Source organism: Geotrypetes seraphini, chromosome 14 (genome assembly GCF_902459505.1).
Source record: "Geotrypetes seraphini chromosome 14, aGeoSer1.1, whole genome shotgun sequence".
NCBI lineage: Eukaryota > Metazoa > Chordata > Amphibia > Gymnophiona > Dermophiidae > Geotrypetes > Geotrypetes seraphini.
Genome location: NC_047097.1, coordinates 28,847,387 through 28,865,654, shown reverse-complemented (window position 1 = coordinate 28,865,654; position 18,268 = coordinate 28,847,387). Strand labels below are relative to the sequence as shown.

General features: G+C 46.3%; 1 protein-coding gene across 3 annotated transcripts in view; it reads right to left on the bottom strand.

Moving 5' to 3' along the window:
• Window positions 1-528: 528 nt before the first annotated feature.
• The window catches only part of ABHD2 (abhydrolase domain containing 2, acylglycerol lipase), a 189,109-nt gene continuing 171,369 nt past the window's right edge, over window positions 529-18,268 (bottom strand). For all 3 annotated transcript variants that reach the window (XM_033920668.1, XM_033920667.1, XM_033920666.1), the window contains exons 8-10: window positions 13,195-13,264; window positions 8,448-8,532; window positions 529-1,788 (exon numbers count right to left, since the gene is read on the bottom strand). In XM_033920668.1, coding sequence (XP_033776559.1) covers window positions 1,592-1,788; window positions 8,448-8,532; window positions 13,195-13,264 — 352 coding nt within the window. In that variant the 3' untranslated portion in view covers window positions 529-1,591. The remainder of the gene's footprint in view (window positions 1,789-8,447; window positions 8,533-13,194; window positions 13,265-18,268) is intronic.

The window sequence follows — 18,268 nt, the reverse complement described above, 5'->3', positions numbered from 1 at the left end:
TTTTTTTACAGAACAGACTCCACAGGCTCTCAAAGCAATATGCCTTGCTTGATTTAGGGGGCAAGGCTTACTGCTGAGGCTCCTCTAAAAAAATGTGGGGAGGTGGAGGAAGTGGGGGGAGGGACCCCGCTCGTGACCCGCCGGGTTTGACACCCCCGAGGTCGGACGAACCCCCAAACAGAGTCCACCCAAGCTCCGTCCGGCCAAAAACAGGGACAATAAACCCCATAAACAAATTCCAACAGCCCTACCAAGGGAGATGGGTACAGATCACATCAACACCTGCTGGAGACTGAAAGAAGACTGAGGGAAATAGAGAGGAGGGGCTAGGATATACTGTCCCAAAGTTTTGTTTTCAGTCTCCACCTGCTGGTCATGATTAGATATATACCCATTCGTAAAGTTAACCTCTACTGGTCTGGAGAGTGCTAAAGAACAGCTATATTCTAGTTTCTGCCTTTTCCTCATAAAACAAAAGACAACCATGTAAAAAAAAAAAAAAAAAAAAAAAAAAAGGTAACATATAACTTGAGTGAAAATCAAATACGGTAGTCTTTACAAAAAAGTTTAAAATCAAACAAGCTGCTCTAATTCTGTGTAAATATTTTTTCACATAAGAGGAAGTGTGCCAGGCTTTAACCTGGAATATACCAGTTCTTAGAATCTACGAGGGATCTTCAAAAGGTTTCCGCACTTTTATTTATTTTTTTTAAACACTATTTATTAAATATCTCAAAAGCAAATTGCATCACTGTTTTGCCTGACTGACTAGTCATAAGACATTCTAGGACATGCCCTCTTACCACTTCTCGCACCCCAACCATTTCCCTCAAAAATATGAAAGTGCAAAAACTTTTTTAAGAACCTATGTAATTACCCCCAATGGTCCATTCTTATTTATTTCATCCAAAAGCAGCAGTAGGGCACCCTGTGATTTCAGCCTAGCAATGTTCCTAAACTCAAGGAAGCAACTTTGAAACAGACATTTGTGGACAACTGAATAACTGGCCTTGTAGATTCCTAGTGCAATGGTGTATTAAGAATGGCATTTTCTTGATATCATTTCCCCCAGCAAAGGTTCGATCCTGTAAATGAAATATATTTCATTATTATGTCATACACCATAAACTGCTGGTTTCTTCCAGAGATTGATCCAGGGTTCTCCAAGTTCACCATTCAGCACACAGGCTCCACTTACACATTTCAACTAATTTTATGTGCTATATTCAACTAATTAAAGGCCAGAACAACCAAAATATTTAAAGATAAGAACCCTCTTTTCTGAATGTTAATGCGAGGCCAGACTGGTGATATACGGTTCCAGAACCATAGGATGTTTGTCGCAATGAGGTGAAGGAGAACCCTGAAGCAAGATCAGTAGCTAAGCTGACAAGAAGAAACATGTTCTTTTTATATTGTTCACAGTGCACACAAGGCCTCTTCCTTTGTAATGTACAAAAAGATAGTCAAATACCAGATCAAGAATTCAAGAAGCCCAAAAGGATGAGTGAGGCAACTGAAGAGTAAGTCCAAGTAGGCTGATCCTGGAACAGAAGAATCTTTGTGGGGGGGGGGGGGGGGCTAGGTTTGGTTATTCCTGTGCAGCCTCTGCCTGTTCCATATCTGTACATTGAGATTTGTTTCTCTCCCACTGGCATATTGCGTTGGCATACTGCACAATGAGTTTGTCCATCCACGTTAGGGGTTCTGGAAATAGCACAGAGCCTTCGAAGAAGCCCAAGTGACCCCCGTGAAGTGGCAGCACCACCATAACGTTCTCTTTTGTTCCTAGAAAATCAGAGCAGAAACAAGAAGGAAAAGGTTAGAATTCAAAGGGATTAGGCTATAACTCCAGAGATAGAACAGGAAATGCCTAACGACCTACTTTCACAAGCACTGCTGCGACCCTTCACTCAGCTTTCTAGCTCCTTTACAATAAAGCACAGTTACTTACCATAACAGTTGTTATCCAGGGACAGCAGGCAGATATTCTCAACAGGTGGGTGATGTCACCAACGGAGCCCCGCAGCGGACAGCCTCGCAAGCAGACTTGCTTGAAGATCTTTTGTAAGAGCTTACGAATGCTGCACTGCGCAAGCACAAGTGCCTTACCGCCCGAGTCAAGGCGCGTGTCTCCTGTGAGGTACCTCAGTTCAGACAGCTAGCTAAGAAGCCAACCAGGGGAGGAAGGTGGGTTGTGAGAATATCTGTCTGCTGTCCCTGGATAACAACTGTTACGGTAAATAACTGCGCTTTATCCCAGGATAAGCAGGCAGCATATTCTCAACAGTGGGTGACCTCCAAGATAAGCATAATGGGGATGGAGGGAGAGTTGGCAAGTTAAGAAAAAAGTTTGGAGAACTTGGAGAAAGTATCCAGACAGTAATGAGAGGTGAAAGTATGAACCGAGGACCAAGTGGCAGCCTTGCAGATTTCCTCAATAGGAGTTGATCTGAGGAAATCTACAGACGCCACCATTGCTCTAACTCTGTGGCCCATGACTCGACCCTGCAGAGGGAGACCAGCCTGAGCATAGCAGAAAAAGATGCAAGCAGCCATCCAGTTGGATATGGTTCACTTCGAGACAGGATGCCTCAACTTATTTGGATCGAAGGAGATGAAAAGTTGTGGGGCTGTTCTGTGAAGTTGAGTGCGTTGCAAGTAGAAAGCCAAGGCACGCTTACAGTCCAAAGTATGGAGCGCCACTTCTCCAGGGTGAGAATGGAGCTTTGGAAAAATACTGGAAGAACAATAGATTGATTGATGTGAAATTCTGCAACAACTTTAGGCAAGAATTTTGGATGAGTACGGAGAACCACTTTGTCATGGTGGAAAACTGTGAAAGGTGGATCCGCAACCAAGGCTTGTAACTCACTGACTCTTCAAGCAGACGTGAGGGCAATCAGGAAAACCTCTTTCCAAGTAAGTTACTTGAGATGAGCCTTATCAATTGAGCCAGGACAACATTAAGATCCCAGACCACTGGAGGTGTTTTGAGCGGTGGATTTACATAAAAAAGTCCTTTCATGAAGCGGGAAACCACAGGATGTGCAGACAGGGGTTTCCCATCAAGAGGCTGATGGAATCGCACTGAGATGGACTCGGATAGATGTAGACTGGAGTCCAGATTGTGATAAGTGAAGTAAATAATCCAAAAACGAAGCCAAGGAGGTAGACATTGGTTCCATTTGGCGAATAGAACACCAAGTAGAAAATCTAGTCCATTTCTGACCATAACACTGCCTAGTGGACGGCTTTCTGGAAGTTAACAAAATGTCCTGTACAGATTGAGAAAACTGTAGAGAGTCAGTTAGGTTGAAAGGTACCAAGCTGTTAAGTGTAGACATTGCAGATTGGGATGAAGTAAGGATCCTTGACTCTGAGTAAGCATAGAGGGAAAAACTGGTAGAAGCAGAGGCTCCCTGGTGCTGAGTTGAAGTAGAAGGGAGTACCACGGTTGTCTGGGCCACCGAGGAGCTATCAGAATCATGGTAACATGTTCTGTCTTGAGTTTGACAAAAGTCTTGAGAATCAGAGGGAATGGAGGGAAGGCATAGAGAAACTGACCCGTCCAGTCCAGGAGGAAAGCATCTGCCTCGAGACGCTGGGGAGAGTATATCCGGGGAGCAGAACTGAGGCAGCTTGTTGTTGAGGGGAGACGCAAACAGGTCTATCTGAGGGGTCCCTTATTGAGCAAACAGCTGATGTAGAGGCGAGGAATTGAGTGTCCATTCGTGAGGCTGCAGAAGATGACTCAATTTGTCCGCCAGACAGTTGTGCTGACCTTGAATGTATACAGCTCTGAGAAAGATGTTTTGATGGATCGCCCAATCCGAAAGCTTCAGAGCTTCTTGACAAAGGGAGTGAGATCCCGTACCTCCCTGTTTGTTGACATAGTACATGGCGACTTGGTTGTCCGACCGGACAAGGATTACCTTGTCGTGAAGAAGTGTTGAAAAGCTTTGAGAGCATTGAAAATCGCACTGAGTTCCAACAGATCGATGGCCTTGGGTATGGAGACCATCGAGATGGGCTCCCCATGCATAGGTTGACGAGTCTGTTGTGAGAACCTTCTGATGAGGGAGAGTGTGGAACAGCAAACCTCTGGAAAGATTGGAAGAGAGCATTCACCAGTGGAGAGACTGCCTCAACAAAGGAGTTACTGTAATTTGTTGAGAAAGTGGGTCGGTGGCTTGTTGCCACTGAGATGCTAGGGTCGACTGAGGTATGCGAAGGTGAAGTCTGGCAAAAGGTGTCATGTGAACTATAGAAGCATCAATTGTCTCACGGAAACTGAGTGGAGATGAGACATCTGATGGCAAAGGCGAATGAGAGCATCTTGGTGTAGTGGAGGCAGGAACGCTCTGAGCCTGACAGTGTCTAGAATGGCCCCTATGAACTGAAGAGACTGAGAGGGGTGCAACTGGGATTTTGGAAAGTTGACTTTGAATCTCAGACATTGGAGAAACGTAAGAGTCTTGTTGGGTCGCTGCAATAATCCCTTGTTGAGAGGGGGCTATGATGAGCCAGTCGTCCAGGTATGGAAAAACTTGAAGACCCTGGGTATGGAGGGCTGCAGCCATCACCACCAGACACTTCGTGAAGATTCTGGGGGGATGAGGCGAGTCCGAAAGGAAGAACTCTGTATTGGAGATGAAGATTTCCCACCCGAAATCGTAGATATTTGCGAGAGGCCGGATAAATCGGGATACGAGTGTAAGCCTCTTTGAGATCCAGAGAGCATAGCCAATCTCCCTGATTCATCAGGGAATATAAAGTTGGTAAAGAAAGCATTCAAAACTTCTCTTTGACTAGAAATTTGTGGAGGGCTCTGAGGTCCAGAATGGGTCACAAATCCCCCGTCTTCTTTGGGACTAGAAAATAACGGGAATAAAAGCCCTTGTCCCGTTGGTTCAAGGGAACTTCCTCGACAGCTCGAAGGCGAAGAAGAGCCTGAGCTTCCTGAAGAAGAAGGGGAAGTTGCGACAAATTTGAAGGACACTCTCTTGGAGGGTGATCTGGAGGCAACTGAAGAAAGTGAAGTGAGTATCCCTCCCGAAGGTTGGTGAGAACCCAGAGATCTGAGGTGATCATCTCTCACTGGTGATAAAAATGGTGAAGACGACCTCCTATGGGCAGAAAAGAAGTTTGATGAAGAGAGATTGGTATGCTCAGACTGGGAATGTCAAAAAGACTGAGCTGGTTTAGTCGCAGCAGGAGTCTGAGCTTTCTGCTGTCGTTGTTGCTGTGGTGGCCTTCTAGGCGGAGGCCTGGAAAAAGCTGGCATTGTTTTTTGAAGATAACGACGTGGTGGTTGCTTGTGTGGCCGAGCAGGAGGAGTCTTAGGCTTCGGCCGAATCAAGGAAGCAAAAGAGTGCTCATGTTCAGAGAGACGCTTAGTAGCAGCTTCAATGGAATCGTCAAAAAAGTTAATTTCTCCGACAAGGCAAGTTTGCTAGACGGTCCTGCAAATTGGGATCCATATCAACAATGCGGAGCCAAGCGAGGCGACGCATGACTACTGCAAAAGCAGAAACTCTGGAGAGCTCAATGAAGAGTCGAAGTTCAGACAGAGTTCGAATAATCTGTTTGAATTCTGGCAGACACTGTTCTTCAAGAGCCGGGTAGAACAGGCATGATTTTGAAGAAATGATTAAAATAAGCAGTAAAAGTGTAGTTGTAATTGAGAATTCTATTAGCCATCATGGAATTCCGATATAGCCTACGGCCAAACTTGTCCATGATACGGCCCTCCCTGCCTGGAGGGACAGCAGCATAGAGTTTAGATGGTTGAGCTTTCTTTAATGAAGATTCCACAACCAAGGACTGGCAAGACAATTGAGATTTCTCAAATCCTTTACAAGGAACGGTGTGATACCTGGCTTCCAGCTTGGATGGAATGGCTGTAATGGAATAAGGAGTTTCCATATTCTTGAAGAAAGCTTGGTTTAACACTGGAGTCATAGGAAGCCTCAAGGTCTCCTTAGGTGGATGAGTTAACTCCATGTTGGCCAAGTACTCAAGATTGTATTTGGAATCAGAATGGAGATCCAGCTGAAGAGCTTTCCCCATGTCAAAGACAAACCTTGCAAAAGAGGCAGACTTTGAGGTAGAAGGACCCTCAGGAAAATGAGTGCGAGACTTAGGAACCACCGAATAGGAAGGAGAAGCCTCTCTGGAATATTGAGGAGGCTCAGAATCCAGGTGCACAGTGACTGAAGAAGCTCCACTACTTGTGACAGGAGGAGTCAGAGAGTGCTTGTGCTTAAGAAGCCTCGATGGTGAAGTCCCAGGGGTTCGAGGAACATAGTGGGTCGAGACAGAATGAGAAGGCTCCTTCGGAGGTGGTCTCGATGGAGGAGTCTTCGACCTCGATGGACTTCGAGGAGAAGCAGCCGGTGTAAAAGCTTTGTGAGACTTATGTTTAGATTTTGAAGAAGTCTCGACAGCCCTTGATAAACGAGGAATAGAAGACTCAGTATCCGGAGAAGGAGAGGTCTTCCACTTCAGAAAAGACTCCTGACTGTGCTTGGAAGCCTCGAATGCCTTGAGCGATGCCTCGATCGAGGTTCAGGAGACTGTGTCCCAGGAGGAGGCAAAGAGTCACTGGATGATAAGTGACGAGACTTCCGAGCCTTGCCTCGAGGTGCTTCAACAGGAGGCTCAGACTGCAGCTCAGGCTGGCTTGTAGGAAGCAGGGTCGAGGTTGTGAGGTGCTGAGCCATGACCGAGGAAATCTGAGTGGTCAGAATGGCTTTCAACATGTCCTCTAACATAGGCATCAAGACAAAGGGATCAGGTCTCGAAGGTGCAGCAGTGCGCTCCAAGGAGGGCGACTTCGAGCATGAGTATTCCCTATGTTTGGAGGCACGCTTAGCTGGAGTTCTCGAAGAGGCTGGCAGGACCGTCGGCACGGCCTGGGATGCCTGAGACTCTGGAGGCTTCTTAGGAAGGGTACCTGAAGGAGAAACAGGAGACTTACCCACTGATGAAGACTTTGTAGGAACTGCAGGCGAGGTCTTCGAGACTGAAGGTGTCGAGGTCGAGGCCTTGGTCAAGGCAGTCGCGGGTATCGGGGTTGAGGTCTTCGAAGTCGAGGCCAACCCCGAAGCTGAGGTTGAGACCCTTTCAGGAGACTGTTCCATCGTGCCAAATAGTTGGAGAAGTTTAGCACGGCGTCTGCGAAGGGACTTACCCACTGATGAAGACTTTGTAGGAACTGCAGGTGAGGCCTTCGAGATCAAAAGTGTCGAGGCAACCACGGGTGTCAGGGTCGAGGTCTTGGAAGTCGAGGCCCTCTCAGCAGACTGCTCCATCATGCCAAATAGTTGAAGAATTTTGGCAGGGCGTCTGCGAAGAGCTCAAGGTTGAAGAGTAGCACAGCGCGAACAAGTGTCGGAGTAATGTTCGGGACCCAGCAAACGATGCACCAACGATGAGGGTCGGTGGGTGAAAGTACCTTGCCGAACTGGCTATACTTTTTGAAACCGGTAAGAGGCCGGGACATAGAAAAAAAGGAAGCCGACGCAAGAACGAGGTTCAGCTGCCAGGCCGCTGGCCAAAAAGAAACAATAAAATTTCACCGCTGACACTTCTTAAAACCCGGTGAAGGACAAGAACGTGAACACTTCACGACAAGAAAAAACGCGCGAGCGGGAAGGCAAGAAAAAAATTGAAAAATGTTTCTAACAGCCGTTGGAAACACTCGTCTTCTTAGCTCCGCAGAAACTAAGAAATTGGGGACCGCGCGCCTCTGTCGGGCGGGAAGGCACTCGCGCGGTGCGGTCTAGCTAGAACTTTCTAAAGTTCTTAGAGTGCAATCACTCTAAAATTGTCCGTACCGGGGCTCCGTCGATGCCGTCACCCATCAGTCAAGAATATGCTGCCTGCTTGTCCTGGGATAATAACTAATAATAATTAACTAATACAAATAGTACACATTTAGGGCTCCTTTTACTAAGCTGCGATAGCGGTTTTACCGCGCGCTTAGCTTGCGCAGAATTGCCGCACGTGCTAGACACTAACGCCAGCATTGAGCTGGCGTTAGTTCCAGCCGTGTAGCACGGCAATTCTGCACGCGCTAAAAACGCTATTGCAGCTTAGTAAAAGGATCCCTTAATTTTCCCCACCACCAAATTTCCCCGTCCCGCCCCACCCGGCTACTTTTTCATGCCACCCGTCTGGAAAAAATTTCTGGGGACAACACTGAATACCTAATTATATGCCAGTGCTGCACATTTCAATTCCAGTCTCCCAGCACTGTAAATGTTGTCATGCTTCAGGACTAACATAAGACTGGCATTTATTGGTTACTGAAACACACAGACAGAGGCAGACATTCAAGAAAGGTGATTAAATGCTCAATATAGTGGGTGGCTCTACCATACCAGGCAATGGGAGGAGCAGCAAAACTAAAACTAGTAAGCAGTCTCTGGACTTGCACAAACCTGATAGACTCTTTGGAATGGATAACAAACTGTCGTGCACCAGAGGATCATCAACAGCATTAACAAGCATGAGCGGAACGTGGATCTTCAGCACAGCCAAAATACAGGGAGGGAGGGAGGGAGGGAGAGAAAACAAGAACAAACACTTTAGGTCATTAAGGTTCAGATTTGATGTCTTCGGCCGATTACAGATATATTTAAGCCTACATTTTCTCTTAGGGACTGCCTAGTGGTTAGAGCGGCGACATTAAAAACTGGGATTCAAACCCTTCCGATATTGCTTGTGACCTGGGGAGGGCTTCGATGGCTGGGATGGTTTAGATGGGCTGGAATGAGCTTTGATGGACACTTCAGTAGATGGAATCTAAGCCTAATTCCGGGCAGAGTTTTAGGTTCTGGCCCAGCAATAGCTAAGAAGGAGGAAAATTTAAATTAAATCAGTACTTTAAAGAGTGGGTAGAGCTGGGCAGACTGGATGGACCACTCGAGTCTTTATCTGCCACCATTACCTTGGGCAAGTCATTTCATTCTCTACTGCTTCAAGCACAAACTTTGGGTTACCTTTACTAAAGTGTATTAACCCTATTTGTGCTGTTCACTACCAGCTTCTTGACTTTTTCATCTCAAGCTATTCGTGATCTGCTTCAATCTGGCTTTCACCCTCTACATTCAACTTAAACAGACCTAGCTAAAGTCTCGAAAAACCTGCTCCTGGCCAGATCCAAAGGCTTCTATTCTGATCTCATCCTTCTTGATCTATCTGTTGCTTTTGACACTGTTGATCACCATCTACCCTTGATATGACTGTTCTCACTTGGATTTCAGGGCTCTGTTCTTTGTTTTCTACTTATCTCTCCCATCACACTTTTAACATATGCTCTCTTTTCCCAATTGATGTGCCTCAGGGCAGTCTTGGGACCTCTTCTTTTCTCAATCTATACTTATTTCCATGGTGCTCTGATCTCCTACGGTTTTCAGTATCATCTTTATGCTGACTACTCCCAGATCTACCTTTCCACACCAGAAATCTCAGCAGGAATTCAGGCTCAAGTCTCAGCTTGCCTGTCTGACATTGCTGCCTGGATGTCTTACCACCATTCGAAACCAAACATGGCCAAGACTAAACAACTTATCTTTCCCCATAAACCCACCTCTTCTCTTCCCCATTCTCATCCTCCCTGTCTTGTCAGCTCATAATCTTGGGAGTCATTTTTGATTCCTTTCTCTGTACTAATCCAAGATAACTGCTAAAACCTGTCATTTCCCCAAAATTTGTCTCTTCCTTTCTGAGCACACTATTCATACTCTTGTCGCCTCACACTCAAGATTACTGCAACTTGCTTCTCATGGGTCTTCCACTAAACCATCTCTGTCCCCTTCAATCTGTTTAAAATTCTGCTGCATGACATATTCAAACAAACCAACAATGGAGATTTTTCAAAGATACAAGTGTACTTGTTTATTTCAAAATCCTGCTTTTTTGTGCGATGGCTCGACATGCACATGTTTCGGTCCAAACAGCCGGCCTCAGGAGCCTTATTGTCAACACAATATATTTTGCAGTCAAGCGTATCTCAGATAAGAGAAAAATCAAAAGGGCATTTATTATTTGCCGTTAACAAGAAAGCGTTTTGCAAGGTACCGATTGGCGGATGGATGCAGAGGTGCAACTTCTACAGCATGACACATTCAGTCAGTGTCGCTACACTCACATTAGCACTCCTCAATTCACTTCATTGCCCCCCTATTTGTTTCCACATACAGTTCAAATTTCTCTTTTTAGAAACATGATGGCAGATAAAGGCCATATGGTCCATCACGTCTGCCCATCCACAGTAACCATGATCTCTTCCTCTAAGAGATCTATGCCTATCTCACGCTTTCTTAAATTCAGACAGTCTCTGTCTCCACCACCTCTTCCGGGAGACTATGCCATGTATCTACCACCCTTTCTGTAAAAAAATGATTTCTTTAGATTACTCTGGAGCCTATCACCTCTTAACTTCATCCTAAGCCCTCTCATTGCAGAGCTTCCTTTCAAATGAAAGAGACTCGACTCATGCGCATTTACTTCATGTAGATATTTAAACATCTCTATCATATCTCCCCTCTCCCGCCTTTCTTCCAAAGTATACAGACTGAGATTTTTAAGTCTGTTCCCAAACAAAGACCACACACCATTTTAGTAGCCTTCTTCTGAACCAACTCCATCCTTTTTATATCTTTTTGAAGATGCAGCCTTCAGAATTGTGCACAATATTCTAAATGAGGTCTCACCAAAGTCTTATACAGGGGCATCAAATACCTCCTTTTTCCTAATGGCCATACCTTTCCCTATTCACCCTAGCATCCTTCTAGCTTTCGCCATCACCCTTTCAACCTGTTTAGCCACCTTAAGATCATCACATACAATCACAACCAAGTCCCACTCTTCTGTCATGCACATAAGTTCTTCACCCTCTAAACTGTACTGTTTCGTCAGGTTTTTGCAGCCCAAATGCATGACTTTGCATTTCTTAGCATTAAATTTTAGCTGCCAAATTTCAGACCATTCTTTAAGCTTTGCTATGTCTTTCTTCACGTTATTCACACCATCCTGGGTGTCTACTCTATTGCAGATTTTGGCATCATCCACAAAGAGGCAAATCTTACCTGACAACCCTTCAGCAATATCATTTATAAAAATGTATCTCTTTACTCTTATCTCGCCCTACACTCTTCCCCAGGAACTCTGTTCATCACATAAATCTCTCAAATCAGTACCCTTTACCTCAACTATCAACTTCAGACTAAGTTCCTTTTATCTTGCTGCATTGTGTACCTGCAACAGACCTCCAGAGTGATAACAGCAGTTAATGTAGTTAAGTTTAAAAAAGGTTTGGACAAGTTTCTGGAGGTAAAGTCCATAATCTGCTACTGAGACAGACATGGGGGAAGCCACTGCTTGCTCTGGGATAGTTAGCATGGAATTTTGCTGCTATTTGGGTTTCTGCCAGGTACTTGTGACCTAGATTAACCACAGTTGGAAAAAGGATACTGGACTAGATGGACCACTGGTCTGAAACAGTATGGCTATTCTTATGTTGTTATGTAAATCAAGCTCCATCTCTGGCCATATTCAAATCTAGGCCAAAAGTCCATCTTTTTGAGGCTGTTTTTAACCCCTATTCACTTCTTCAGTATTCATGTCCGTTTTAATCATTCCCACCATAATAATTCCCTAGTCCTTCATTTGTCCTGTTTGTATGTCTTGATTAGATTGTAAGCTCTGTCGAGCAGGGACTGTCTCATGGAAGGATTAGGCTCTCACCTCGATAATTTTCTTTCCTTTAGAACAGCATACGATGCTTTATGGATGGGTTTAGCACATCAACTCACGAGTTGCTTGCACAAGACATCAATCATTTTCTTCTCTCTGCCCCTTTGTCTCTCTGGACAGTGCCCGTCTCCTCAGTGTGTCCCGAAATATGTACATCAGTTATCCAGGCACAATCATTCCTATAGGTTCAAGTATACCTATATAGAAGAGCTGAATACTTGAGCTTCTAGATTTTAATTCCCACAGAGGCTCTTGTGAAATAAGTGCAAGGCTGCCATTGTCTGGGAGCAGCAATTTTGGAAAAATTGTAGTGGGGATGAGGGAGAGGAACTGTGGAAATACTGCTACTCCTCCACACCTGTGTCAGCAGAACAGGCTCAAACCCAATATCTCCTCCCGCCCATGACATTACAAAATACAACCAATACACTTCCAACTCTCCCCCCTAACATTTGATACCGAACCTTCCCTAGAACATTGAATCCCCCAAGGCTTCTTTCAATAGGCCCCTTGTCTCCTGATCCCCTTCCCTGGCCTAGACCAAGATATCACTTTACATTAAAAAGTGTATAAGCTAATCCTGCATTTGTAGGGATAATGCAAAATACAAGACCTCCCACTAAAGAAAGATTACCCCTCGTTACTTCCTCCTCTCTAGGCTACCTAGAAACAGGGGTGGGCAACCAGAGTCCTCAAGGTCCATAACCCAGTAAGATTTTCAAGATTGATTTCCAAACACTGCCTCCATTGTAAGCAAATAGATCTCATACATATTCATTGTGGAAATCTTAAAAACCTGGCTGGGTTGTGTGGCCCTCAAGAAGTGTGGTTGCCCACCCATGCCCTATATTCATGAAAACAATGCTAGAGCATGGGAACAGCATGGACTCAAATTTATCAAGAGCCACATAGGGTAGAGAATGACACAGGGACAAATTTTTCCCCGTCCCTGCAGGGACTCAATTTCCCTGCACCATCTCTGCCCCAGTCCTGTAAGTTCTGCCTTAACCGCACAAGCCTCAAACACTTATGATTTTAAAGTATTTGAGGCTTGTGTAGATAAGAACAGAGCATGCATGAACAGGACAGAAACGGGCAAAAACTTGCAGGGATGGGACGGGAAAATGAGCTCCTGGGAGGACAGGGAAAAATTTGTCCCCGTGTCATTCTCTAGCCTAGGGCTACAGCATCTGTGGCTCCAGATCAGAAGGGAAGCAGCTAACAGCGACTTGTGGAAGAGCAGACAGACATGGCAGGAAAGGAAGGGGGGCATCTGATCAGCAAAGTTCAGGGGGGAAAGAAAGCACAGAGCTACTGGGTGGGGATGCAAACTTTGAAAAATTATCCCTCTTACAGTTGATGTAAACAAATAGTTATAAAGCACATCCAGTATAAATGTACATCTTAATATTAACTGAAGTAACTCACATAGTGTAAATAATGCAAACAACTCTCTTTTTCATAGTACTCTTTCAGCGACTTGTAACCATGAAACTTCCTGTTGCACAAAGAAGGAAAAATGAGATGTCAGTAAGGGTATGCAAGTCTAAACTTTTTTTTTAAGTTTCTCATGTTTATATGATTTTATTCTGCTCCTTTTTAAAATTTTTATTTTAGAGCAAAGTCATTAAGAGGGTGACCTATTAATATGCAGCAAAAATAATGACATTTTGGATTTTTTCATATTGTTAGGTTAAAAATGAAATGGAAAACTGACACATCCCTAGAGGTCAGCATGAAGATTCTTATTCCAAGGAAGAGAGATACATTTCAGCTTCATTAACCAGTCATGGCCAGATTTAGAACAAATTCCATGCATTGTGTCCCATAGGTTAGCAATTAATCTGTGAACCAGGGCAGGCCTTCCCTCTGAAGGAAGGCTTTCGGATCAGCCACCAGCAGTGTGTAGGAACCATTGCTGGCGACCTGGACAGAAATAGGCTGGGGGTAGGAAAGGAGAGAAAGAGAGAGGCTGCATGTGCTGAGGGGTGGGAAGGTGTCACAGAGTGAGTGCGTGTGTGTATTTTTCTAAACAAACTCACTCCAAATGCGACAGAGAATGAGTAAGTCACAATCATGTAGCACAAGAACCAATTCAAAGTTTTACACAATATATTGATATTATCTGAATTTAAACAAATACATTATTTTCGAATATTTACAAATATTATTTTCAAAGTCTTTAGGTTCTAATAATATCAGTCAAAAGATGTTTCTGAGCTCATAAACAATTCAGATTAACAGATATAAAAATATGATCATTCTTAGGATGTCTGCTGATCTCAGCTATCTTAGCAGCCTACCGAGTCACTCTAGATTTCTACAGTCTTCCACAATGACTGTCAACATCTTCCTTTTCTAGCACACCAGCTGAATGCCACCAAAACGTCACCCTACCCTTCATCCTTAGGCTTCAGCGCTCTGTTTGAAATAAAGGTATTCAGGTTTGCAAACTTCTGAGCACCTTCATATATGTCTAACAAAGTCAGTTTGGGGTTTTTTTTATATCTAACTGAGAACAAGGCCATACAGAGGGCAATACTAGGAAGGGGGTATCTAATTGGAACCTCTGCTATAAATGGAAATTCAGCGCCTACTTCTTTTCATAGAATACTAGCATATATACACATGTATGTGTTTAAGTGCAAGAATTTACATCATAGAGCGGATGCAAATGCTCACACCCACATTTTGAACATATGCACATAAAGCACAGTTACTTACCGTAACGGGTGTTATCCAGGGACAGCAGGCAGATATTCTCTACATGTGGGTGACGTCATCCACGGAGCCCCGTCACGGACAGCTTTTCAAGCAAACTTGATTGAAGATCTCCTCAACGTGGTCCTCAGTTCAGATAGCTAGCAAAGAAGCCAACCCGGGGGAGGAGGGAGGGTTGCAGGTATATCTGCCTGCTGTCCCTGGATAACACCCGTTACGGTAAGTAACTGTGCTTTATCCCAGGACAAGCAGACAGCATATTCTCTACATGTGGGTGACCTCCAAGCTAACCAGGATGGGACGGTGGGAGAGTTGGCAATTTAGGAGACCAGATTACGCAAAACTGACTGGCCGAACTTTGTCGCATCTGGAAAAAGTATCCAGACAGTAGTGCGAGGTGAATGTATGAACCAACAACCAAGTGGCAGCCTTGCAGATTTCCTCAGTAGGCATGGAACTGAGGAAAGCGACAGATTCCACCATCGCTCGGACTTTATGCCCTGTGACCCGACCCTGCAGTGGGAGACCAGCCTGAGCATAGCAGAAGGAAATACAAGCAGCCAACCAGTTGGACAAGGTGCGCTTGGAAACAGGACGCCCCAGTCAATTTGGATCAAAAGATATGAAGAGTTGAGGAGCCGTCCAATGAGACTGGGTGCATTGGAGGTAGAAAGCCAACGCCCTCTTACAGTCAAGAGTGTGAAGCGCCACCTCTCCAGGATGAGAATGGGGCTTAGGAAAAAACACCGGAAGAACAATGGACTGGTTGAGGTGGAAATCCGAAACAACCTTAGGCAAGAACTTAGGATGAGTACGAAGGTCCACCTTGTCATGATGAAAAACAGTAAAAGGTGGGTCCGCAACCAGAGCTTGTATTTCACTGACTCTGCGAGCAGACATGAGGGCAAACAGGAACACGACCTTCCAAGTGAGGTACAACCTCTCATCCCCGCTCAGAAATTCTAGCTCCTTCCAATCCTTCCGTAAACGCTTGAAAACTTGGCTCTTCTCAAAAATCTAATCACCTCCCGTTCTCTAGTACCCTGCCCCTCTCTATCTTCTCAGTCCTTCTCCTATATCCCTTCTTTGTAGTTCCTTTCCTCTCAACCTCTGTAAACCGTGCCGAGCTCTGCGCATGCGGAGATGGTGCGGTATACAAACCTAAGGTTTAGTTTAGTTTAGTTTACTTCAGATGAGCCTTATCAATGGGTTCAAATGGAGGTTTCATCAATTGAGCCAGAACCACATTAAGATCCCAAACCACCGGGGGAGGTTTGAGAGGAGGATGGACATTGAAGAGGACCTTCATAAACTGGGAAACCACCAGATTGCCCGAGAACCGTTTCCCATCAAGCGGCTGATGAAAGGCAGCAATCACACTGAGGTGGACTCAAATAGATGTCAATTTGAGACCAGACCGAGACAAGTGCAACAGATAATCCAGCACGGAAGACAAGGAAGCAGACAATGGCTCCATGCGATGCGAAGCACACCACGCAGCAAATCTAGTCCATTTCTGGGAGTAGCACTGTCGAGTGGAACATTTCCGAGAGGCCTCGAGAACATCCCTCACCGACTGAGAAAAACTGAAGGGGGGAGTCAGGTAAAGAGGAATCAAGCAGTTAAGTGAAGAGACTGCAGATTGGGATGCAGCAGCGAACCCTGACTCTGAGACAGCAGAGAAGCAAACACAGGCAGAATCAGAGGCTCCCTGTCACTGAGTCGGAGGAGAAGGAAGAACCACGGCTGTCTGGGCCACCAAGGAGCTATCAAAATAATGGTGGTACGGACCGACTTGAACTGGACGAGAGTCTTCAGAATCAGAGGAAACGGAGGGAACGCGTAGAGAAACCAGTCCATCCAATCCAGAAGGAAAGCATCCGCCTCGAGACAATCCGGGGAATAAATCCTGGAGCAGAAGCGAGGCAACTTGTGGTTGAGGGGGGAGGCGAACAGATCTATCTGCGGGATCCCCATCGGGTCAAACACCTTACGCAGAGTGAAGGAATGGAGCACTTGTGAGGTTGGCGAAGGTGGCTCAAGTTGTCCGGCAGGCAATTCTGCCGGACCTGGATGTAGACCGCTCGAAGGAAGATGTTGTGACGTATCGCCCACTCCCAGAGCCGAAGAGCATGGATCCTGTACTCCCTGCTTGTTCACATAATACATCGCCACCTGGTTGTCCGTTCGCATCAGGACCACGCGATCCTGAAGCAAATGCCAAAAAGCAACCAAAGCCTTGAAAATTGCCCACAGCTCCAGCAGGTTGATGTGGTAGCGATGGTCGGCGCTGGACCAAAGACCCTGAGTACGGAGGCCGTCGAGGTGAGCCCCCCAGGCATACGCTGAGGAGTCCGTCTTGAGGACCTTCTGCGGTGGGGGCGCGTGCAAGAGAAAACCTCTGGAAAGATTGGAAGAGAGCATCCACCAGCGGAGCGATTGCTTCAAGGAGGGAGTCACCGTAATGTGTTGAGAGGCGGGATCCAGATCCTGTCTCCACTGGGATGCCAGGGTCCACTGAGGAACTCATAGGTGAAGTCTGGCAAAAGGAGTCACATGAACGGTGGAGGCCATGTGCCCCAGCAGAATCATCCTATGCTTGGCCGAAACCGTCGACAGAAGGGAGACTCTCTGGCATAGGTGAATGAGGGCGGCAAACGAGCGGAGGCAAACAGTGTCCAGCACCGCTCCGATGAACTGGAGAGACTGAGAGGGACACAACTGGGACTTGGGGAAGTTGACCTCGAAGCCCAGACGCTGAAGAAAAATAATAGTCCGTTGGGTCGCTGCAATAACCCCCGCCTGGAGGGTGCTTTGATGAGCCAGTCATCGAGGTATGGGAACATTTGAAGACCCTGCGACCGCAGGGCCGCCGCCACCACGACGAGACACTTCGTGAAGACTTGCGGGGAGGATGCGAGCCCAAATGGGAGGACCCGATACTGCAGATGAAGATCTCCCACCTGAAAACGAAGAAATCTGCGAGAGGCCGGATGAATCAGGATGCGAGTGTAGGCCTCTTTGAGATCCAGCGAGCATAGCCAATCCCCCTCGTCCATCAGGGGATACAACGTGGGAAGAGAGAGCATGCGGAACTCTCCCTGATCAGGAATTTATTTAACACTCTGAGGTCCAGGATAGGGCGCAGGTCTCCTGTGCCCCACTGGCCCAAAGGGACCTCCTCCACCGCCCGGAGGCGAAGGACGGCATGAGCCTCCTGGAGAAGAAGGAGAAGTTGCGACTTGTTGGAAAGACACTCTCTTGGGGGCAGGTCTGGAGGTGCTGTCCGGAAATGAAGGGAATACTCCTCCCTGACGACGGAGAGGACCCAGTTGTCCGATGTAATCAGCTCCCAGCGGCGACAAAAATAACTGAGACGGCCTCCGATGGGTAGAGGAGAAGGCTCGAGGACGAAAGGGGGCGGCATGCTCGAACTCTGATAATCAAAAAGACGGCGCTGGCTTAGCTGCCGCAGGGGGCTGAGCCTTTTGTGGACCCTATGCTGCTGCGGATGCCTGGGTGGCGGCCGGGAAAAGGCCAGCGTGGACTTCTGGGGATAGCGCTGGGGTAGCAACTTGTACGACTTAGGAGGAGTGGGCTTCGCCTTGGGTCTGACCAAGGAGGTGAAGGAGTGCTCATGTTTAGAGAGGTGTTTGGTGGCCGCATTGATGGAATCATTGAAGAGCTCGTTGTCCACGCATGGGAAATTCGCCAGACGGTCCTGCAGATTAGGGTCCATGTCAACGATGTGCAGCCAGGCCAGGCGGCGCATGGCTATCGC